The sequence below is a fragment of the Populus trichocarpa genome, chromosome 16 (assembly GCF_000002775.5).
Source record: "Populus trichocarpa isolate Nisqually-1 chromosome 16, P.trichocarpa_v4.1, whole genome shotgun sequence".
Taxonomy (NCBI): Eukaryota; Viridiplantae; Streptophyta; class Magnoliopsida; order Malpighiales; family Salicaceae; genus Populus; species Populus trichocarpa.
Window position 1 is genome coordinate 3,802,846 of NC_037300.2, and position 23,270 is coordinate 3,826,115.

The 23,270-nt window shown below is 35.8% G+C and overlaps 2 protein-coding genes and 1 non-coding gene across 4 annotated transcripts; 1 reads left to right on the forward strand and 2 right to left on the reverse strand.

Annotated features, from left to right (window-relative positions):
- Window positions 1–352: 352 nt before the first annotated feature.
- On the reverse strand, window positions 353–4,642 carry LOC7484018 (ABC transporter G family member 12). 2 transcript variants are annotated; one of them, XM_024587598.2, is made up of 8 exons: window positions 4,324–4,642; window positions 3,473–3,552; window positions 2,581–3,042; window positions 2,370–2,492; window positions 2,138–2,272; window positions 1,828–1,938; window positions 1,179–1,286; window positions 353–943 (listed from the first exon to the last, which is right to left on the reverse strand). In XM_024587598.2, exons 1-8 carry the CDS (start codon window positions 4,565–4,567, stop codon window positions 587–589), a joined length of 1,620 nt encoding a protein of 539 aa, XP_024443366.2. In that variant the 5' UTR covers window positions 4,568–4,642; the 3' UTR covers window positions 353–586. The 2 variants fall into 2 exon arrangements, with proteins under 2 accessions (XP_024443366.2, XP_002323321.4); XM_002323285.4 differs by having other exon boundaries at window positions 1,384–1,938.
- On the forward strand, window positions 4,020–4,092 carry TRNAA-AGC (transfer RNA alanine (anticodon AGC)). Its single transcript has one exon. It is a non-coding gene; the product is annotated as a tRNA-Ala (tRNA).
- A 13,160-nt stretch (window positions 4,643–17,802) lies between the features above and the next one.
- On the reverse strand, window positions 17,803–21,426 carry LOC7484019 (ABC transporter G family member 15). The gene is made up of 9 exons (XM_002323286.4): window positions 21,179–21,426; window positions 20,939–21,018; window positions 20,320–20,781; window positions 20,115–20,237; window positions 19,891–20,016; window positions 18,912–19,196; window positions 18,548–18,820; window positions 18,340–18,447; window positions 17,803–18,260 (listed from the first exon to the last, which is right to left on the reverse strand). Exons 1-9 carry the CDS (start codon window positions 21,345–21,347, stop codon window positions 17,904–17,906), a joined length of 1,983 nt encoding a protein of 660 aa, XP_002323322.4. The 5' UTR covers window positions 21,348–21,426; the 3' UTR covers window positions 17,803–17,903.
- Between the last annotated feature and the right edge of the window lie 1,844 nt (window positions 21,427–23,270).

Here is a 23,270-nt window from a genome sequence, read left to right on the forward strand (position 1 = left end):
AAGTAATTATTATTATTATTTTTAAAACACGCTCATGACACTTAGACATTATTTTTCACAGGAAAAAACATACAAACTCATGGCCTAGCATAGGCCACGTCCAGTAATTATCTTAAATAGAAGGGTTTCGAGCATTTTTAATTTGTCGATTTAAGTCCTTATGGCTTAGGAAAACCATGCATATATATTTTTAGCTTGTTAGGTAAAAAGATATGCTTCATTTTTTGACTTCGTGGATTCTAGTCTTAAATTTTTCGTAATACATTTAAACCAATATGGAGGATGCATCTTTAAAACATTTGAAAAAGGGATTTAATCTCAGTTAAGATACAAGATAGCTCGAGGATACAACTTAACGTAAAACAAAAAATACATAAGCTTTAAGCCATTTGAAGAAGTTAATGAATCTAATCGAACAAGATTAAAGATGAAAATTCAACTATGAAAATTATATATGTTTAGAACACTAAAAATCGCGTTAACTCTTCAAGTTTGAGTACTTTACTTAATAATTCAGTTGAACTAGCTTCAGCAAGTCCCCCTAGTAAACACAACTAAAATAAAATCTTGAAGACATGTATACAAGCTAAGACAAAGGAGATGCAAGACCCTCTTGAGCAGATAATGGATGGAGAGGTTGGTTTCTCCTTGAGGAGCCATATTTTTCCTTCCTGAACGAAGGTCTCAAGGCAAGGGCTTTCAAAGTTCTTTTCGCGCAAAACCTTCTCAGCAGCAGCACTAATCTCTGTTTGTATTTTAGTATTGATAAAAATAATAGTTTGTGACAAAGTAACAACAGCAAGAGAGCAGCCAAATCCCACCACTTCGAATAGTTCACACGAACACCAAAAAAATCATGAAGGATTTGCTTGCCTTGGATTTTAGGCTCTCCTTGAACGAAAGGTTCGAACTCAAGCCCAAGCATGTCATTTTTGAATTGACCCTGTTTCCAATTGGCATGATAAATTTGTTACATGTCAATAGTTTGGCAATACAAATCAATGCACACAGTAGAACGTGCGAGATTATCTGAAACTTCTATGCAAGTCTATGGGTTAGAAGGTTGCAAAGGGAAGAATTGACATGCAAAATTGCTTTTTAAGTGAGGCAATACCGATGTGAGCAGTGTTGAAGTTCATAGCTAGATAGACTTGGAAACTGAACTGGAAAGACTTTACCTGAACAGCCCATGAAGTGAAACTGATATAGGCCATTGGGTAGCGCCAAAAGAACTTGGGAAGATCAGGCAGTGGCCTATAGAGTCCAGATGCCATCGACAAAAACATCTACGTTGGCAGATAAATCATATAATCTATCAGCTTCTTTTAGAGCTAGCATAAAAATAATGAGAATTGAGAAACGGTGGCTAAGAATTTTGCTTACAACTGCAAAAGCTGAAACTCCTATACCCATCAGAAAGTTCGGGACAAGCAGCGCAACAATCATTGCCACACTTTCCATAATGGCAAAGCAGAAGAAGAAATTCATACAGAGATAGCAATAGTGGGAAAAGCCCAGATGAAATTTCACCATGTAAAATACTATTGTACCAGAAGAAAGAGACATGATCACTAAGAAAATGAATGATGCGAAGAAGTTAGAAAGCATAAACACAGCCTCTCCATAGTGCCTGTTGAGTAATTCATGGTAGGATACCTTCCATTCTTCTAAAAAAGAGGGTAATCCTCCAACAGACAAGCAAATCAAGAAGTCATAAACGTATGTGTAGCATTTTGCTCTTGTGACGAATGCTGAGTTTGACAAGCCAACATCAAAGTACATAATTCCAGCACCTAGTGATATTAGAATATAGAATAAGGTCCGTACCCAAAAATACCCCAAGTCTCTAATCATGTTCACGAAAGAACGAATAGTCAGTGTGTAGAGCTGCTTCCACCAATTGATTCTGATCTCAATCAATCCACTCATAAGCTCTTCCTACAATCAGCTAATTTTTTGTTAGTCAAAGGGGTTGCACTTCTTGATTCTATGGAAGAGTGGTGTTCTTTTGAAGGTTTATTTAGCGACAAGTCGCAAGACTCGTAACAGCTCGTGCTGAAGAAGTTAATTGCAGGCAAAGATTGTAAGATAAGATAATCAAGCATGAAGTAAGGTATCTTGAGTGTAAACTACTTACATTAATGAGTGCAATTTGTCGGATTTTTGTTCTTGTGTTTATGGAATACTCAGAACTCCTGTATTTTTCAATAAGCTTTGCTTTGATGTCTTCTGTAGTAAAACTTGTTTCAAAATTTGATGGCACTGAGACTGCCTGCATTATTACACAAGGATCAATTAACAACAAGATAGGCTGGAAAGGAAACAGAACAAGTTGTTTACAGAAGAAGTAAGCATGCATGACTACGTACAGAATCTCTCAGCGATCGCAGCAGAGTTGAGGCCATCTTGTCAAAGTCTGAATTTATACATCGAAGGAAGTGATCTGAAGGATTTCTTCTTGTCGGACAAGGAAATCCTGCTTCAGCAAAGAACTGCATGATGACCAGATTATAAAATTAGCACTCAATCACTCATTTTAACAGTTTCTGCCATTTCTATCTATCACCAAATCCTACTTACCTTAACAGCTAGCTTTGCTTCCCCAAAATAGATAGTCTCTCCACTTGAGAGGAGGCACAAGTCATCAAACAAATCAAAGATATAACTACTTGGTTGGTGAATAGAGCAAGCAACTATTCTTCCATCAAGAGCAATATTCTTTAGAGCATGAATGACAAATAATGCTGAAGCACTATCTAGTCCACTGGTGGGTTCATCAAGAAACAAGACATAAGGCTGTGTTAATATTTCAAGACTAATGCTTAGTCGCCTCTTTTCGCCACCGCTTAAGCCTCTCAAATGCCAGTTCCCAACCTTATTGTCAGCACAATCCTGAAGTCCCATCTTCATGATTGTGTTTTCTATTACAGAATTGATTTCATCTTTGGTCATTGTACTAGGTAGCCTCAAATGAGCAGAGTACGTGAGAGTTTCCTTGACAGTAAGGGTTCCGAAGAGGATATCTTCTTGAGTAGTATAAGACTGCAAGTTTAGTTCGATCGTAAACGAAGAAAAAATATAAAGCATAATTTTTTGGTGACAATAAAGAAATACGGGGGGGAATGTATTGAAAAAGAGGACAAATTTGAAGTACTAAAACAAACAAGGGCTTTTATGAATTTTCTATGTAAAAAGCAAGGCTGCCAATTGGCCCCTTCTCTAATGAAAACTTGCCCCTAATTCTCTAATGAAAACAGTGCTTTTAACCCTGTAAAGATTGTTTATTTTGCCAACAAAGAACATAAATATAGAAAATTCAGATTTTCAATCTAGCGACATGTTTCAAAAGGGTCGAAGATTGGATTCCTCTCTTTTCTTGTACTGCGGCTACTGCCTATTTCGTATATACAGCATGTCATTCTATTTAAATAATTTTTTTTCCATAATTGATGATTGACATAATAATGCTTACAATACTTCCGTTGCCGATCTTTCTCTGCTTCCCATTCAACAAAACATTGCCTGACATTATTACATTTGAAGACAGCCTCCCTGTGTTGAGGATCAAGGAAATCAAAGGTCATTTCCTCTCATGTATTCAACTATTAAAATAACAACAAAAAAGAAAAAAGAAAAATATGCATATAATTAAATTTAAAACTTCTCATATCTTCTAAAAAAAAAATATAGTTAATATAATCTTAGGATAATTTGCAATTAGTTTATAGTTATATTATTTTTCATGCAGTGTTTTTTCTTTGAAATTTGAAATATTATTACTTTAGATCGTTTTATACACTTGGCTTGAGAGGCCAATAAAGAAAGAAAAGAAACACTTGCTAAAGCTGCTATAACCTACCCCCTGCCAACAGAGTTAAGGCAAAAAATTTATAGTAGAGGGGTCAAACAAAAAAAAAAACTTTTTATCTCCTAGACCTATTTTTGCCGTGCAAGCCATCCAAAACCAGGGTAAGAAGATAACATAGAATTAAACAGAAGCAAGCAAGAGGTAGCGGCAAGGGGATGTAGCTCAGATGGTAGAGCGCTCGCTTAGCATGCGAGAGGTACGGGGATCGATACCCCGCATCTCCACTCTCTCTACCTTTTACTTTTTTGCTTGATTGTGAAAGCATAAACTCGTAATTTGTTAGTATCTTTGCGAAAAGATAAATAATTTGAAAACTATTTGAAAACATGCTATATAGATCATTAATTAATCTTTCTATTATAAACTTAAGGAGGATTTTACAAAGCAAATATTAAAAGTTAATGAGAAGCATGCGTGCGTGCGTGCATGCATGGAGGGAGGAGGGGGAGAGGTACCAGCTAATGCATCAAGCAAGGTGGATTTTCCTGAGCCAGAAGGACCCATAATAGCCATGATCCGATCAGGTAAAGCATAACCACTTTGCCGATTTAGCAACTTCCTAGTTGCACCTTTTCCTGAGTTCTTAGCCACCACTGCCGTTACATCTTCCCATACCAGATATATTGCTTTCTTTTCTCTCATCACAGTACTGGACTCCGACTGCTCTAATTCATTCTCAGTACTCTCTTCTACCTTCATCTCTATCAATAGACATTAATGTTGTTCATAGCCAGTTTGAGGCTGTGCATTTTTATTTGTGCAAAGCACTGGCCCTAATATATATATCGTCAAAAGTCCCTAATAAATTAATCAATATATATCCAGCCGTCTGTTACAGTAATAAATCTAGTTTTCTGAAAGGAAAAAAACTGATAGCAGATGAAGACCAACTTGGAGTAAGAGACATGGGAGTAAAGAGAGGGCCAGTACTATAATTTTCAGGGTCCCTTTGAATTAATTTGTAGTGTTATTTACCCTACTTTGAATGAAAATAGTCCTAGAAGTATGCTCCTAAGAGTAGATTTAAACCTTGTTTTAAGAAAATTTCAAAACTAATGGTTGCTAGTTAACATGCATGTATCATAAGAATCCATTTATAATTTTTCTTTTTCTTTTAGAACAGTTAATATTCAAGACACTACAAGATTTCACAGTTTTACCGACGGAAAAATTCCGTCGGTCTGTGATTAGAAGTTCGTCGGTGATTTTTTTACCGACGTCATCACCGACGGAATACGTCCGCCGGCTTTACCTTCGTCGGTGATTCCCCATTCCGTCGGTATATCATTCGGAAAAACAAAAAAAACATTTACCGACGGTTTTACAGACGGAACGTGCGCGCCAAAAAAAAAAGATTCCCGCTTGAAATATACCGATGGATTTTCATTCCGTCGGTGAAGTTACAATTACCGACGGAAAATAGCCGTCGTTAAATCGGTCGGTGAATGTATGAAATACCGACGGAATATTTCCGTCTGTAACTTCGTCGGTAATGGTAGAAGCTACTGTTAAATGGCGACGGAATAATTCCGTCGGTAATTCTGTCGGTGAAAGTTTAAAATACCGACCGAATTCATCCGTCGGTGAAATCCTTGGTAATAGTTTTTTTCTTAATTTGTTTTTAAAAAATTATTTAGGATATATAATATAAAACTATATAAATTAATTGTTATTCAAACCAATTATGCAAATAAAATTTTTATTAAACATAAAAAAAAAACAAAGTTAAATAATATTCATTACAAACTGAATATGTTTCAAGAAAAATAATAAATGAAGTTTTAAAGGTAAATAATGTTGATTACAAATTAATATAAAGATGATGGAGCTTGAGGAGGAGGAGGAGATCCTGGCGGAGGCTGGTGGTTATACGGCCAAAAAGGATTAGGCGCACATGTTCCGCTATTTGACAATTTCATAATCATTTCGTAAAGCTGGTCATAAGCCGCTTTTTGCTGTTCCTGAGCCGCTTTTTGCTGTTCCTGAGCCGCTTCATACTCCACTTTTTGTTGTGCATGAGACGCTTTGAATTGCTCAGACTCCGCTCTTTGTTCCGCTCTTTGTTGTGCATGAGACGCTTTGAGTTGTGCGTACTTCGCTTGTAGGTTATCGTATTTCTTGGTGAGTTGCTGCAAAGCCACGGACTCCTTAGATTGGGAGCTCGATATTGATTGGGAGCTCCCAACGGTTGAAAAACTACGGGTCGACCGCAAGTTGTCGGCCGTAGTGTTGGAGAGCCCGTAAACCCGATTTTTATCGGGTCCACCTGACGAGCCAACCTCCATCCACAAATCCGGATCGAATTCCGGATGGGTCAAAGTATCGTCCCCGTATCTCTCCCTCAACCGATTATTGTAGGTCTCCTGAAAAAAAAAGAAAAAGTAATCATCATAATCAATACAATAAACATAATAACTTACATAATAACTTACAAAATACAATGGTTGAACAAACATACCACGAAATACTGAGCACGGTTATCAACGAACTGTTGCGCCCCCTTCTGGCGGTCTTGACTCCGCACGTGCGTCTCCACAAACAGCTCCATCGGGCTCGGCTCACGTCCAAGAGACGCGGCCTATAATGAAAAAAGATATATTAACAACAACTGAATTTAACGATATATTTCATTTAAATTAATCTTACCATCCGTTTCGCATGTGCAGCAAACGAAACGGAGCCGCCAGTGTGAGTTGTCACCCCGCCATGAATTGGCTGATTCCGGTTGCCAGCACCGGACTGTGAGCGTCGTGTGAACCGCTCAGACGTCACGTGCTCAAGATAGTGCGGCCATATATCTTCCGGGATGTATATCGGTTTGAAATCCCTCCAAACCGCAACATCGTTCCAGCCTTGGAAACCCCTATCCCTCGCGGTTTTTTTTGCCTTTTTCTGTGCTTCATACCAAAAATCACGCAACCTGCTTCACGCAACCAAAAATTACATTTCGAAACATAAAATTTTGTCTAAAAAATCCTGTATTGTTTTCGATCTTACCTAGTTGCCGTGTGATTTTCCCACACCCTCCTCACAACAGCGTTATGCTCAATGTCCCAGCAGAATTTGTGCTTTGTATAAATAAACAAGTTTAAATAAAAATAATAATTTATTTACAATTATATTAATAAGCTGAAAATTATAAATTAATACCAACCTCAAACCTGTTAAACCATGCATTGATTTGAGGCATCCATTCAGGATGCTTGGATATCTGACTCCATTGAAACAATGGAATCTCCATCGACGATTTAAACGCCGATGATATTACTCGGGCGGCTTCAATGTTTGTGAACCTGAAAATAAATGAAATAAATTCAATAGTGATTACTTGATAAATTATGTTGTAATTTTTTTTTAAAAAAACTAAAACCTTAACAAACTTACATTGAAAGGTCGTCCTTCCACTGTGCCTCGTACTTGCGGGTAAATTGATTCCGCTGCGAAGGCACGCCGCCTCTGCTCTGTGAAGTACCGCTGGAAGAGGCAGCATCGGTTGACGGCGCAGGTGGTGTACGTGCCTCTTCTTGAGAGGCACCTAAGGAAATATCATCCTCGCTGCTAGACGAACTAGCTGCGACCGCACCTAAGCGACCAACTCTGGTTTTCGTTCTACGCATCTACACAATTTGATACAAATAATTATATAATTAAATTCAAATGAAAAAAAAAAAATTCGACAGCACCTCCCCTATAACGGATACTACCCAAAACCACAAACCTGCACATATTAACAATAGCCACAACCAATTTACCCAATCTATACTAATTATTCCAACATATTCAATTACTAATTCTAAGGTAAATTCAACATTAAGAATTACAATTCAAGTAATTATTCAATAATTATGCCAATACAACAAAATAATAAATAAAAAAAAACTCTAGAATAACAATCAAAATAAATGGAAAAAATTAAACACAAAGCATGCAATAATAGAGTAAAACTAATAATTATTCCAACATATTCAATTACTAATTCTACGGTAAATTCAACATTAACAATTACAATTCAAGTAATTATTCAATAATTATGCCAATACAACAAAACAATAAATTAAAAAAAAAAACTCTAGAATAACAATCAAAATAAATGGAACAAATTAAAAACAAATCATGCAATAATAAAGTAAAATTAATAATTATTCCAACATATTCAATTACTAATTCTATGGTAAATTCAACATTAACAATAAAAATTCAACAAATTAACTAATAATAATTATGCCAATACAACAATAAAAAATATTCAAAAAATTCAAAAAAAAAAACTATATACTTTAGCAATGAATTATGCAAAAAAAACTATAGACTTTATCTACATTACAAAAAATACACCAAAACAAAAAACAATAACCAAAAAAATAGCAAAAAAAAACTATTAAAGTAAAATGAAATAGAGAAAACACTAACCTTTTAAACTGATGAAGATGATGAAGAAAACTTACTAGAGATTGGAGGTGAAAGCTTTGAAGAATGGAGAGGAAAAAAATCAAAAGCTTAAGGTGAGAAACGAAGGAGAAGAAAAAATGAACTGAACGGGCGGTCACTTGAACTTATATGACAGTTTTACCGACGGCTTCACCGACGGATATAAAATTAATTATTATTTTAATTTATTCCGTCGGTGATGTGCTAAAAATCCGTCGGCAAATTTTGAATTTCGCACCAAAATTTTTAATGACCCTCCATATTTTTCGTTGTCCGTCGGTAATTCCGTCGGCAATATTACGCGGTCAGAGGCGCATTTAATGCGCAACCCTTTGAAATTCGCGCAGTCCGTCGGTAATCTTGTCGGTAAAATTAAACCACCGACAACTTACCGACGTATTTAAATTCGTCGGTGTGTCCGTCGGTGATGTGGTGGCATTTCAAGTAATTATTTTCGAACTCTCTGTGAAACACCGACGGAATTAGTCCGTCGGTGTTGCCGTCTGTAATTGGGTGGCATTTCAAGTAATTATTTTCGAACTCTCTGTGAAACACCGACGGAATTAGTCCGTCGGTGTTGCCGTCTGTAATGGGGTGGCATTTCAAGTAATTATTTTCGAACTCTCTGTGAAACACCGATGGACTTAAGGCCGTCGGTGTGGCCGTCGGTGATATGGTGGCATTTCAAGTAATTATTTTCGAACTCTCTGTGAAATGCCGACGGACTTAAGGCCGTCGGTGATCTGGTGGCATTTCAAGTAATTATTTCATGTCACAAAATATATTATCCATCATAATTGTGGCATTTCAACTAATTATTTCAAGTGATAAATATTTTGTGTTTCAAAATATATATATCATTCATAATCTAAATTACATGTAAAAAAGGGTTTTACATAGGGCTTCATTTTGGTAGTTAGTCAGAATTTTCTTCTTCTTCGTCATCAATTGAATTGTCATCACCTTCATCGCAATCTTCAATATGAATATCATCTTCTTCATCGATATTTGGTTGTCCGCTAGAGCTTAAAACAAAATTTAACTCATCTGCGTCAACATCAACAAGACTATCATCGAAAACACGAAAATTTGAATTTTCTTCCAATTCAATCGAAGGAGCAACTCGATATGGTTCAACCACCTCACTAACTTGAAAGACTTCATCTCGCACACTTGTGTCTTCGTTCTCATCCTGAACAACCTCGACACGACCCCGGGGTTTCGTTTTTAAAACGGACAACCAATCCACTCTTGATCGATCCTTTCTAAATGAAGAGGTGTATGTGTAATAAACTTGTTGACATTGCTTTGCGAAAACAAAGACATCGTTTATGTTGCGGAGTCTAGCTTTTGAGTTGATTTCGACCAGACCATAGTGCGGATCAACTCTGATTCCTCTGTCAGTCGTGTCATACCAATAGCATTTGAATAAAAACACTATATTCTGCTCGTTATGATATTGCAGTTCGACGACCTCTTCTAATCTACCATAGTAGTCAACTTCTAACTCACTACTAGTGGATCCCTTAACACAAACACCGCTGTTGTATGTCTTTCTTCCTTGCCCGTATTCTTCAGTATGGAAAACATATCCATTGACAAAATACCCGTTGTAGCACTTACATTTTCTTTCAGGCCCCAGGCTTAGTAAAGACAATGACTTAGGTGCACTCCTTCCCATTTGATAAACCTTGCATGTAATGTACATCAATAAACAGTAAATGAACGAGAATCTCGTAATGACATGCATACGTACAGTAATTTTGCAAGTTATAATGAGTTTGTGATAGTGCTTACATGTGTTCTGAACCACGTGGCAAACTTCTCATCTTGTAATTGAAAGATCTGGGATTCAGTCAGCTGTGAGTTATTGGAGAGCAAAAATTGACGATGTTGTCTGCAAGTGATAATGAGTGTATGATATTACAATATATAATTAACAGTATATTACTAACAAAGTTTAATTAGTATAAACTTACTGAATAAAAGGTCTCAGCTCATCACAGTTAAATAGAACATAGTTGTGTGCTTGTTTGAACTCTATTTCCGACAAATATCTTCCTCTTACGACATTTTTAGGTGTGGGTCGTCCAGTATTGGAGAATATTGACAAGTTCCCACTGGAAGGCACTTCACCGCCATCATCATGCCGTGGAACGCGATTGATTCTCGTTCTCAGATGAGGTTCGAAATAGTACGAGATAAATGTTGAGATCTCCTCAACAATATAGGCCTCACATATCGAAGCCTCAACATGCGCCTTGTTCTTAACCTTTTTCTTGAGATTAAACAAGTACCTGCATTGAAATATTAATCAAGTATTTTCAATTAAGAAAAACATATAAAATACTTTAATATATGAATTACATTGCAACTGTAATATCTAACCGTTCGAATGGGTACATCCATCTATATTGGACCGGTCCTCCAGCTTTTGCCTCGAACAGTAGATGTATAGGGAGATGCTCCATTGAGTCAAAAAATGATGGAGGGAATATCATCTCAAGTTTGCATAGTGTCTCGACGATATTCGTTTGAAGCCTCTCAATGTGATCAACATTCAACTTGCTGGAGCATATATCTCTGAAGAAATGACTGATCTCCGTGAGTGCATCCCATATTCCCTTTGGCAACAAATCACGAAAAGCTAATGGGATGAGTGTTTGCATAAACACGTGGCAGTCATGACTCTTCATTCCATACAATCTGCAGTCCTCTATATTAACCAGCCTTGATATGTTCGATGCATGTCCACCCGGAAAACGCAGACTCTTAAGCCATTTGTAGACTAGCAGTTGTGCGTTTTTCTCCAACACGAAGCTTGCTCTTGGTTTTGCAACCCGTGACTCATCATAAACCAACTCCATATTTTTTCGGTTACAGTATAAAGCTATATCCAATCTAGCCTTGAGGTTGTCCTTTGTCTTCCCCTTCACATCCATGACGGTGTTGAAAATATTCTCAAACATGTTCTTTTCGATGTGCATGACGTCAAGGTTATGGCGAAGTAGATTGGTCTTCCAATAAGGAAGCTCAAAAAAGATACTTCGCTTTACCCAATTATGGGTCAAACCAAAACCAGGAAACTTTTGCTTTCCTGATTGAAGGCCAAACACAATGTCACCGTACTCTGAGACAACATCATGCAATTCTTCACCAGAAAGACGCGTGGATGCAACATCTTTTTCAACTCTGCCAACAAAAAAATCTTTTCTGTTCTTTCTGTACCTGTGATGAAGTGGCAAGAAGCGACGGTGACAGTAAAAAAAAAAAAGCTTTACCTCCATTTGCTAGCGTGAATTCCTTGTTGTTTTCCATGCAGTATGGACATGCGAGTTTCCCATGCGTGCTCCAACCAGAAAGCATTCCATAAGCTGGAAAATCATTGATAGTCCACATCAATGCCGCCCTCATAAGGAAATTTTGTTTCCTCGATATATCATAAATCAGAGCTCCGGAGGACCACAACTGCGCCAACTCATCAATCAACGGTCGAAGACAAACATCTATATTCCGCCCCGGGCTTCTTGGACCGGGTATGACAGTAGATAACTCCGGCCTCATACACATTCCCGGTGGCAAGTTATAAACTGTGAGTATGACCGGCCAACAAGAATAAGGAGCAGCAAATGACCCAAATGGGTTGAATCCGTCTGTACACAACCCAAGACGCACATTCCTTGATTCAGCTGAAAAGTGAGGATGAACACTGTTAAAGCGTTTCCACGCTTCGCCGTCAGAAGGATGAACCATCACTCCATCAACCGCATGGTGTGCTTGGTGCCATGTCATGTGCTTAGCAGTCCTTGGTGACATGAATAACCTCTGCAGTCTAGGTGTGATCGGGAAGTATCTAAGTTTTTTATATGCCACTAGAGTCTTTCCCCTGCCAGTTCTAGGTTTGTAACGGGAATGCCCGCATGTCATGCACTCGGTCATCTCAGCATTATCAAGGTAGTATAACATGCAGAAGTTAGGGCACATGTCAATTTTCTGGTATCCTAAACCGAGGGGTTTCATCATGGACTTCGCAGCATAGAAGTTCTCTTTCAGCCTGTTCCCTTCAGGTAAAATGCTTCTTGCCCATTCAATAATCTTGTCATACCCGGCCTCACTCAACCCGTGATCTGACTTGATGGTGAACACCTGTGCTACGGCCGATAATTTACTGTGGTTCGTGCAGCCATCCCATAATGGTTCGTCAGAATCTTTCAACAAATCAAAAAACCTAGCTGCATCTACATTAGGTTCTTCTTCTACGATTGGACATTGACTGCCATTACCTTGATTCATTCTCATTGCATCCATAACCATATTTCTGTAAGGATTAGTGTTGTCATTTGCCGTTTCATGCACGTTGCTAGCACTAGAAGTAGACCCAACCACCGTTTCTTCCATTCTCCTCTCACTCTCGCTAACAAATACTTCTCCATGTGCATACCAACACTGGTAATTCTCCATAAACCCTTTGTGTAGAAGATGCATCATTACAACATCTGGATGCAGATACTTTTTATTTTCACACTTCCTGCATAGACACCTAATACCGCCTCCAGTAAAATTTCTGGGAATAGATGTTGCGAAATTAATAAAACCCTGAACCCCATTACAATAATCCATCCTCCGCAATCCTTGGGGTGAATCTCGATACATCCATGAACGATCATCCATGACTTATATCGAACCTCTATAAAATTATGATGACATCATGTATTAATTAACTAAGTTAGGTAAATAAACTTGTACAAATATTACTTTAACTCGAGATTATCCAACAAACCAATCACAACTTCTCATAAATATTAAATATTCATTATCATTTATCAACGTTCATACGAATTAAAAAATATACATTTACAGAAATTACCACTCCGCAATACCATTGATAAAACTTTAAACGGGCCCATTAAGCAAGCTATTAATTATTTCAAAATAGCACATGTAATTCGGTAATTCCATAAAGAAATAACAATTTACAAACAAATACAATCTTACAAAATCTAAAACAAACCATAACAGGTACAAAATTATACATTCATATACTACAAGTTTGTTTGAGAAATAACAATAAAACATGTACATCTACTAACAAAATACATATACTTAAAAAACAATAAAATTGACATTTAATTAAATGTTAAAATTTAAAAAGATATAATTACTTACAAAAATTGATAAAATCCGTCGGTAAATCAGAACACGCGCGGATGCTGTGACCACAAAACTTCAAGAAATATAACTTGTTGTGCTGATATGAGGAAGATTTTTTTTTTTGGAGGGGAGGGGGGCTGGTTGTTTGCAGATGGGGAGAGTTGGGATGAGGAAGAAGAAGGAGAAATAGGGGATGAGAGGGTCGGCAGAGCTGTCATATATTAACTTTTTCCGACGGTTTTACCGACGGACACTCCGTCGGTTATTACGCCGGTGATTCTGACGAAAACATAGACATGTCACCGTACGGATCTGCCATTTCAAATCCCTCGGTGAGTCTGTCGGAAATTTAAACGGCGAACCGGTCACATCACTTTACGGGCACTGTACGGGCAGTCGTTTTTGAATCCGTCGGCGATTCCGTCGGAAAAAAATAACCCGCCAAAACCTCCACGTCAGCGACCCGCCTTTTTTTAAATTCGGAAACTTTTCCGTCCGTAATTCAGTCGGTAAAATACCGACGGAAAATTTCCGTCGGTATTTACCGACTGAATTACGGACGGAAAAGTTTTCGTCGGTTTTTACCAACTGAATTACGGACGGAAAATGGCCGTCGGTAATTTCGACCTCAAAATACCGACAGAAAATATTTCATCGGTAAATCCGTTGGTATTTAGCGAATTTCTGGTAGTGAGAAATCCAACATTATTTTATTGAAACGAAGGAAAAGAAACTGGTAACAATTGCAAATACTACGAGTTGAGTTTTGGGTGCTGCACTCGCCCAACGCATTCCCCTTGTCTTGAAAAGGAATTGGCAAAAATCGATACATGACTTCCACAGAGTACAGACAACTGAGCATGGGGACCATGTGTTGTGCTATTCTGCCGGTGAAAAAGAATTGATGATTGAAAAGAAAAACCTATAAATATACTGATATACATACACATACATATACGTATACGTATACGTACATGTACATGTACATGTAACGTCTGGAGACACTTGTTTCAAATCCAACAAAGAAAAATACCACACATCGTAGATTTTGTTAATAGAAGGATCACTATCTCAACTAGGACTCAATAAACGTGGAAGACTACATACCACTAACAAGTAATAAATACGACGATGAGAATTCAGGTAGATCATATGAATGTATCTATATCTAATTTGCACCGTTGCCAATTTACACACGCATATCGAACACTTCATGAGTGGGGACTGCGTTTTATATAGCTGAAAGAGTGGGGCCAAACTGATCAAGCATTCACTTGTCAAACATTCCACAAGGCGGGCCGAACCGACAACCTCAACTCTCATATATCTTAAACAAAAGAAAGATTTCAAAACAATCGGTTCTCCATCCAGTTTAATTATTTATGCAATTTAAAAATATTTTTAAAAGTTTTTATTGTTTTTTCTTTAAATTATTTTTTTGTATTTTTAGATTGTTTTGATAAATTAAAAAAAATTATTTCAATATATTTTCAATTAAAAATATTTTAAAAAACTATCATTAATTACTACAATACCAAATATTTTTAGTGTTTATTTTATTTTTGTCGGTAATAAAAATAGATAATGTATTGAAACAAAGGAAACTAGTTCTTGTATCAATGATTTTTGGAGGCTCATAAAGGTGCTAAATGGATTTGCTTCTTACACTATCATATTAATAATTTGCACTAATTTGGATGAATGATTAATTTCCTAATTTATTTTGAAAGAAATTAGTTTCCATGAAGTAAAGCTGACATAAAAATGAGAGAGTTTCAGGGAAACAAATTGAATATATAATATTGTATTATATTATTATTATACATATACTGAAAGGAAACGTTGTTTTCCTGTAGAAATGATATAATTATATATATTTTTTAATTTTTTTTACTATAGAAGATATTGTAATGGTAGCACATCTATAATTTTTTGGACTTTTTTTAAGAAATGATTTTTTTTCTTAGATTGTTTTCTATACTTGATCTATTTATCATTTTACACTTGACCTATTTATTATTATTATTTTTTATCTTTATTCTTTTGTAATTTATTTTTTAGTTATTTTTCTTTTTTTCTTCACATTTGGAATATTTATAACTATATTCTTAGCCTATTTATACCATTCTTTTAGTTCTTGTCTTCATTTGTTTGTATTTTTTTTTCCTTAAAATGTTTTTTTTTTAAAAATTATTATACAAAGATTAAAAGAAAATGATCATTATTTTATTTTTCTACTACGTTAAAAATTAACTTCAAATCTTATATTATTTTTATTAACACATATACTTTTTATTTTGTTTTATTATATATAAACATTTTATTTTATTATATATAAGTATCGAATATCTGATTCACAGTTTTATATTTCACTCGATGCCAATATAAATATGTTAATAACCTACTTATTCTACTAGAAGAAAAAAAAAAAGTATTCGACTTGGCAAGATGATTTGAATAGTCGAGTTAAATTTTTTTTGTTATATTTATTGGTATAGATAATTTTTAATTTATTTAATTAAATGTATGGATAATGTTTTTTACTAAAACAAAGTGAATTAAATTAAAATAGTAGAGTGATATTTTCGAGCTTTAATCCAATAAAAAATATGTTGAGACATGCAATTGTATGAGCTTAATTTAATGAATCAGAATCATTGAAAAAATTGTCCAAAAAGTCTTATAAATTTAAAGTACTACAACAACCTAATAATAATAATCACTATAGTCGTGGAAGCTAAAGGTCTTCTGGACTGTGATCAATAACACACCTTTGAATTTTCTTTGTTTTTTTTATATCAGCGGGCTTCTTCTTAGATGTATCTGTTTGAGTTTGGAAAGGATACCATTATATATATAATGATTTCTCTGTTTTTTATTCCCAGTAGACTTCTTCTTTTATATATATATATATATATATATATATATATATATATATATATATATATATATATTTATTTGAGTTTTACATTACCTCTAGGGGTTATTTTAATTTATTCTTAACAAATAACCATCTATCTCGTCCTTTAAAAGAAGTCTATTATAAATTTAAAGCTTGGAGGATTTATGAGTTATTATGAGTATTTTCTTTTTATAAAGATAAGAGACGAGTGTAATTTAATATTTGTGATATTTTAAATTATATTATATTTAAAATAATATATATTAAATAAATATAAAATAAAGATATGTGCATGTGGAGTCCTAAATGTACGTTCTTTTCAAAAAAATGTATGTTAAGCTTGAACAAATTGAGCTTAATAGCATACCCGAGCCTATTAGAATAACAAGATGCATGCTTGGTACATAAAAATTAATTGCATCCAGGTGTTACATCTAGATCCAATTGATTTTGGGTGTATGAGTAGATATTAGATAATTTTGAGTGTATAAACTAGGGGTACAAGAAATTAGATGCTGGTGTGCCTAGCACTCCAATTAATTGAGTACGGGCATAACATTAGGATTTATAGATTCAAAAGTATTTTTTTAAAATATTTAAATTTTTTTATATTTTTAAATTGTTTTAATATACTAATATTAAAAAATAAAAAACATATTATTTTAATATATTTTTAAATAAAAAATATTTTAAAAAATAATTAATACAGCACCGTAAAAAAAACCGACGGCGTTGCCTGGCGCCCAGCGGGTAGATATAATAAGGGGGCGCCATCACCCCAATTAATTAGGGGGGTTTGCTGGCGCGCCAGACACCCCAATTATTTGGGACCAGCGCCTCCTAACTTTAGGTCTGTTTTACTTGGTGAAGGTTTTTGAGCTCGTTTTTAAGGAGGTATTAATGAAACATATGTTCTTTAAATGTAGGGTCAAATCGGGATCTTGATCCCTTGTATTCTAAACATTTTTGGCCTACAATAGGAAAGTGCTTTAGTTTATGAATTGATAGTAATTGTAGGATTATATTTTATTTTTATTAATCTTTTTTTAAAAAAAATAGAAGAGTTTTGAATTTAAAATCTTTTCAAGGAAAGGGTTTTACGAGTACCCGTTGAATTGCAGGTTTACTGGCTTGTAAGTTTGTAACTATGATGTCGTGTCTAGTATTATCAAGTTTTTATTTTTCTATTTAAACCTCTATAATTATGTTGGGAGAATTTTGAATTTAACGTTGAACCGCAGATTTTGAATTTAAACCTTTTTGCTATGAATTTGATTAAAAAAAATAATCAAGATTTGAAAGTTATTCTTACATCATGCTACAATTATGTTGGGAGGATTTTGACAAGTAAAAACTGTTAGGAATTTTTAGCATGAAAATGATCCTAAATTCATTCTGCATTTTTATTGTCGTCAAGTAATAGCTGGATACATGCATGCATAGATCTGCTGTTTGCTGCGAAATTCAAGCGTGCAAACTTTTGAGCGTACATTGAAAGAAATTAACAGAAAGCTCTCTTAATCTTACTGAAACAACTGGACTTCTTCTTGTAAACTAAGGTATTGGAGACCTGAGACCTTCTTGAGAAGATAATGGATGCTGAGGATGGTGTCTCTTCGAGGAAGAAAGCCTTTCGCCCACTTTCGAAACTCTCCTTGCAAGGTGTTGGACAGTTTTATTGGCATGTGGTCTGGGAAATTTTGAAGCTATTCTATCCTTGTACTTAAGTACCATGTACAAGACTAGTCGATGGGTTAGTAATAGGAATAACAGTGCAGTCAAATCCCACCATTTGGAATGACTCAGGGGAACTCCGAAAACTGTTTGTAGGACTGTTTCTCCCTTCACCTTTGAGTTTCCTGGCATCAAAGGATCAAACTCGAGCCCAATCATTTCGTTCTTGTACTCACCCTATGTTTTCAGTAAGGTTTTTGAATCAGCCTGAAGGTTTGCAGTTCAGGGATAAATTATTACAACTCTGAAAGTGTACCTGGATTGCCCATGTCGCGAAACTGATGTAGGAGACTGGGTAACGCCAGAAGAATTTTGGAAGGTCTGGTACAGGTCTGAAGATCTCAGATGCCATCATCATAAAGACCTACAGAACAGAAAATAATGTGTTTTTATTACTCCATTATCTAACAAATTAAACTTTTGGAATCAATCACTTTAATGCTGAAAGTGTGAACTTCACTTACAATTACACCGGTTCCAATACCAATGCCCATCAAGACATTAGGCACCAGAGATGCAACAATCATCATACAAGTTTCTATGACAGAGAGACAGCAAAAGAGATTGATGCAGAAAAAGGCATAGTGAGGAAATCCTGGATGAAATTTCACCATGTAATAGATTATTGTTCCTGAAAGAAGAGATATGGCAAGCAAGAATGGGAATGATGAGAAGAAGTTCGACAGCACAAGCACAGCCTCTCCGTAATCTCCACCCAACCTTTCTCGACGAAACACCTGAAATGTAGTGCGAAGATAAACAATGACGAAGAAAGCTTAGTTGAAGGCACTCCTGTATTGAAATATTAGAATCAACAGCTTAGTTTACCTTCATTTCTTCAATGAAAAATGGTAAGCCTCCACAGGACAAACAAATCATGAAGCCATAAACAAAACACACACACTTTGCTCTTTCCAAAATCGTTTCACGATCCGTTCCACTGTTGAAAAAGAGGACACCAATGCTTAATGATATTAAGACATAGAGAACCATCCTCAGCCAATAATAGCCTATGTCTCTGTGCATATTAACAAAAGATCGGCGTGTCAGCGTAGAAAGTTGATTCCAAGAGCTAGCATTGATTCTCTTGTTCGGTTCAATGGCAGGTTCTTCCTGTATTGCAGTGAACATTCAATAAATCAATGGCTTGATACAAAATGATGTGGCCGCTATGCTCAGAAACAAAAATCTGAACGCCAAACGGCCTTTCGGTGTTAAAAGTGCCTGGGAAGAGATATATAAGAGATAGAAGTGTCGGGGTTGATTGGCATAAAATTCTATGGAACTCTCTCAATATTTCTAAACATCGCTTCACAGCTTGGTTGATAATCCTCAGTAGACTTTCATTCAAAGACAAGCAGATTAGAATGGGGAGAGTTATCGACCATATTTGTGTGCAGCGTAACCCGGCAGACGAGTGCAGGGATCACATGTTCTTTGACTGCTAGTTTACAAAGACAGTTCGGGGTGAGATTATACAAAACTGTATATCCTAAGTATATTCTGGTGTGCATGCCTCTATCTTTTATGGAAAGAGAGAAACAACAGGTAGCACTCTAAACAATCATCATCAACAGATAATATATCTATTTTGTTTGATGTTTGCTACGATTGCGAGTTAGTTTAAATGTCTGTAGTAGGGAGACAGTTCATTATAAAGAATTTGCTTTGTAGTAGGGATTCGCTCCTAAATTTCTGTTTCCTTGATAAATGATATTCATTCATTCTTCAAAATAAATAAATAAATAAATAAAAATAAAAATCCGAAGACAAATTAAGATACGCCAAAGTTAATGAAACCAGTTACTGAGATTTCTTGAATTCTTCTTCTTGTATTAATTGAAAACTCAGAACACTTGTACTTCTCAATAAGTGTTTCTCTGATCTCCGCAGTTTTCATCTTTACCGAATAACTTGACGATTCTGGGATTGCCTGTAAGGAACCATAAAAGAAGGAAAACATAAAGCTATCCTGTACAGGATCAATAGAAACAGCTTTGAATAATCAACAAATTCTGACTTTAAACTTACGCAGATGTTCTGATATCGCAAAAGAGCTTCGGCAATGATATCAAAGTCCAAATTTATACAACGCAGGAAGTGATCAGAAGGATTTCTTTTTGTTGGACAAGGGAATCCGGCTTCAGCGAAAAACTGTTTTAATAGATAGTATAAAATCAGTGCTTTTTCAAAAAGTTTCTGTCAGGGTTTTAACATAAAACTTGTATTCATGTACCTTCACTGCCATTTTCGCTTCTCCGAAATAGACAGTTTCTCCTCCTGAGAGAAGCAGCAAATCATCTAAAAGATTGAAAACATCGCTACTTGGCTGATGAAGGGAACAAATGACAATCTTTCCATCATAAGCAATGCTGTTAAGAGCTCTTATCACAAAGAAAGCTGAAGCACTATCCAGGCCAGTAGTAGGCTCATCAAGGAGCATAATATGTGGACGTGTTAAAATTTCAACACTAATGCTAAGTCTCTTCTTTTCACCAGTGCTTATGCCCCTTAAATGCCAATTTCCAATCTTAGAATCAGCGCAATCTTGAAGACCCATCTCCATTATTGTGTTGTCAACGACACTATCTATCTCCTCTTTAGTCATTGTCCGAGGAAGCCTCAAGTGAGCCGAGTAAGTAATTGTCTCTCTGACTGTGAGGGTTCCCAAGAAAAAATCTTCTTGAGTAACATAAGACTGAAATTTGGAGAAACATATACCAGGTAAGATGATAAAGAGTATTTAGCAGTCCTTTCAATATTTGCTGTAAACAGAAAGAAACAAAGCAAGACCTGAAGAAGTGACCCAAGTTAGAGGTACTTCTAACTCGTATTTTTCGACAGTATAAACTTACAATATCTCTGCAGTCTATGCTGCTTCTCTTGGCATTGATAAGGACTTTTCCACTCATTTTAACATTTGAAGAAAGTCTTCCTGTTTATGGGATCAAGAAATAAAATCAGAACAGAATCATAACTCATGTATAGTTTGAACATGTAGAACCATTAACTACAAGGTGCAGTATGTTCATTAACCATCCACAAATTATTTTTCAAAAATATGTTCTTGAAGGTTGATGAGGAGAGACTTATACCAGCCAATGAGTCAAGTAGCGTGGATTTGCCGGACCCAGAAGGTCCCATGATAGCCATGATATGGCCTGGTTCAGCATAACCACTAAGATTACTTAGCAATTTCCTCGTCGAACCACTCGTGATCATGCTAGGTAGCTCCACCGTGAGATTTTCCCATACCAAGCACATTGTTTTGTCTTCTTCAGTTACTTGACTGCAATTTTAAACTTCCAACGTTTGCTTTCACCCAAATCTCAATGACTTTCTATCCTCGATTTTCTGAAATAGACAATATATACCAACAAAAAATATTCCCCTAATTGGCATTGATAAGGACGTTTCCACTCACTTCATTATATCGCTTTTATGCTGGTGAGAAACCAAAAAAAGCAAGTGGCCCCATCTGGGATCATACTAAATTCAAGTAGGTAAACTTTAGTGTTTTTTTTTTTTTTTTAAAAAAAAAATAACGGTCAGTGTAAATATTTTTTGTTGTTGTTGTTGCATCAGATCCACTAGCACACCATTTTTTTTTCCTTGATGCTTGTCCATGAGTGTAGGTTTACTCAAAATAGGGTAAAGTAATGTATATATCAACTCTTACCTCCAAGAGGCATTTTATAATATTAAAATATAGTAGTCAACTAGCATAATTGATCCAATAATAAATATTTTGATTCTATGGTAATTACAATCAATTTTCATATAATTCCAGTCGATTACAATCTCATAAATCGTGCTAACAATCCCTCTTAAAAAAGAACATGAATATTACTTATGTTTAACTTAACAAGTGAGTCATTAAAGGCTTCATCAGCAATAACCTTGGTCACTAGCTAGATTATCTAACTACTATGTATTCTTTACAAATGAAAGTTCAAATGTTCTCTTCAAATTAATTTCTCATACATGAAATTGCAATCAATCTCTACATGTTTAGTTTAATCATATTATATCAGATTTTTTTGTTAGCTTGATAATTAACTGATCATCACAATATAATTTTATATCACCTTTAGAAAAAAAACCAAGCTCCCACATAATTAAGTTATTTTAGCCATAAAAGTTCTTAAATCCCTTTCACCATTGCTCTATATAGGGGTGAGCATTTCCGGTTCGGTCCGGTTTTCACCCAAAAAACTAACCAAATCAATTTATTTATTCATTTTTAAATCAAAACCGAAACCGAACCGAAACCGGTTCAAACCGAACAGTTTCGGTTCGGTTCGGTTCGGTTAATTGAAAGGAAAAACCGGAAAAAAACCGATTCCATCTTGGCCAAGCATATCGAGCAGGTTTTCTGAAATTGAAAATCAAGAAGCCAGAAAGAACAAGAGACACGAAAATTTGAAAAAAATAATTCTCACAACATCCATTACAGTAATCGCAACATGAACATCCTATAACAAATCAACAACCTTGTAAATAAATATAGAAAATGAATACATAATAGATCTACATAAATCATAAAAAAAGTAAACAGGGACAAAAATTAAGAGATAAAGATTGAAGAGAGGGGGGCTCCAGAGCTGCTGTTTGGTTGTTAATCCATCAGCTTAGTCGACCATGCTTAAGGAAAAGAACAAAAAGATTGAGAGATTAGAGATAATGATGGTTCGTTCACCAGATCTACTTTGAGGGAGGAGGGGGGGTTGTGCTTAAAGCCTTAACGAAAGGTTGAGAGAGATGAGAGATGAAGATGAAGATGTTGAGGGGGGGCTGTGAGAAAGGTTGAGAGATGAGAGATGAAGATGGGGGGCTGTGATGGGGGGCCGTGAGAAAGGTTGAGAGATGAAGATGGGGGGCTGTGAGAACAGTTGAGAGATGAGAGATGAAGATGGGAGGGGGGGCTGTGCTGAGAGATGAAGATTGAGAAACATGGACGAGAAAGGTTGAGAGTGAAGATGGGAGGGGGGGCTGTGCTGAGAGGTGAAGATTGAGAAACATGGACGAGAAAGGTTGAGAGTGAAGATGGGGGTGGGGGCTGTGTTGAGAGGTGAAGATGGTGAAACATGGGTGGCGGCTAGGGTTTAGAAAGGAGATGGGAAAAGCTGAAAAGTAGGTATTTATAGTACTATTGATTTTTTTATTTGAACCGGTTCGGTTCGGTTC

What these genes read in the sequence shown, in the direction of transcription:
- LOC7484019 (XM_002323286.4), bottom strand. Translation starts at nt 21,347, where the DNA reads ATGTGCTTGGTATGGGAAAATCTCACGGTGGAGCTACCTAGCATGATC. An exon ending in GCATAGACTGCAGAGATATT is followed by an intron (nt 20,782 to 20,938) that starts GTAAGTTTATAC and finishes TCCAAATTTCAG; the next exon opens with TCTTATGTTACTCAAGAAGA. An exon ending in AAGCGAAAATGGCAGTGAAG is followed by an intron (nt 20,238 to 20,319) that starts GTACATGAATAC and finishes CTATTAAAACAG; the next exon opens with TTTTTCGCTGAAGCCGGATT.
- LOC7484018 (XM_002323285.4), bottom strand. Translation starts at nt 4,567, where the DNA reads ATGAAGGTAGAAGAGAGTACTGAGAATGAATTAGAGCAGTCGGAGTCC. An exon ending in GACAAATTGCACTCATTAAT is followed by an intron (nt 1,939 to 2,137) that starts GTAAGTAGTTTA and finishes AGCTGATTGTAG; the next exon opens with GAAGAGCTTATGAGTGGATT. An exon ending in GAGTTTCAGCTTTTGCAGTT is followed by an intron (nt 1,287 to 1,383) that starts GTAAGCAAAATT and finishes CTGCCAACGTAG; the next exon opens with ATGTTTTTGTCGATGGCATC.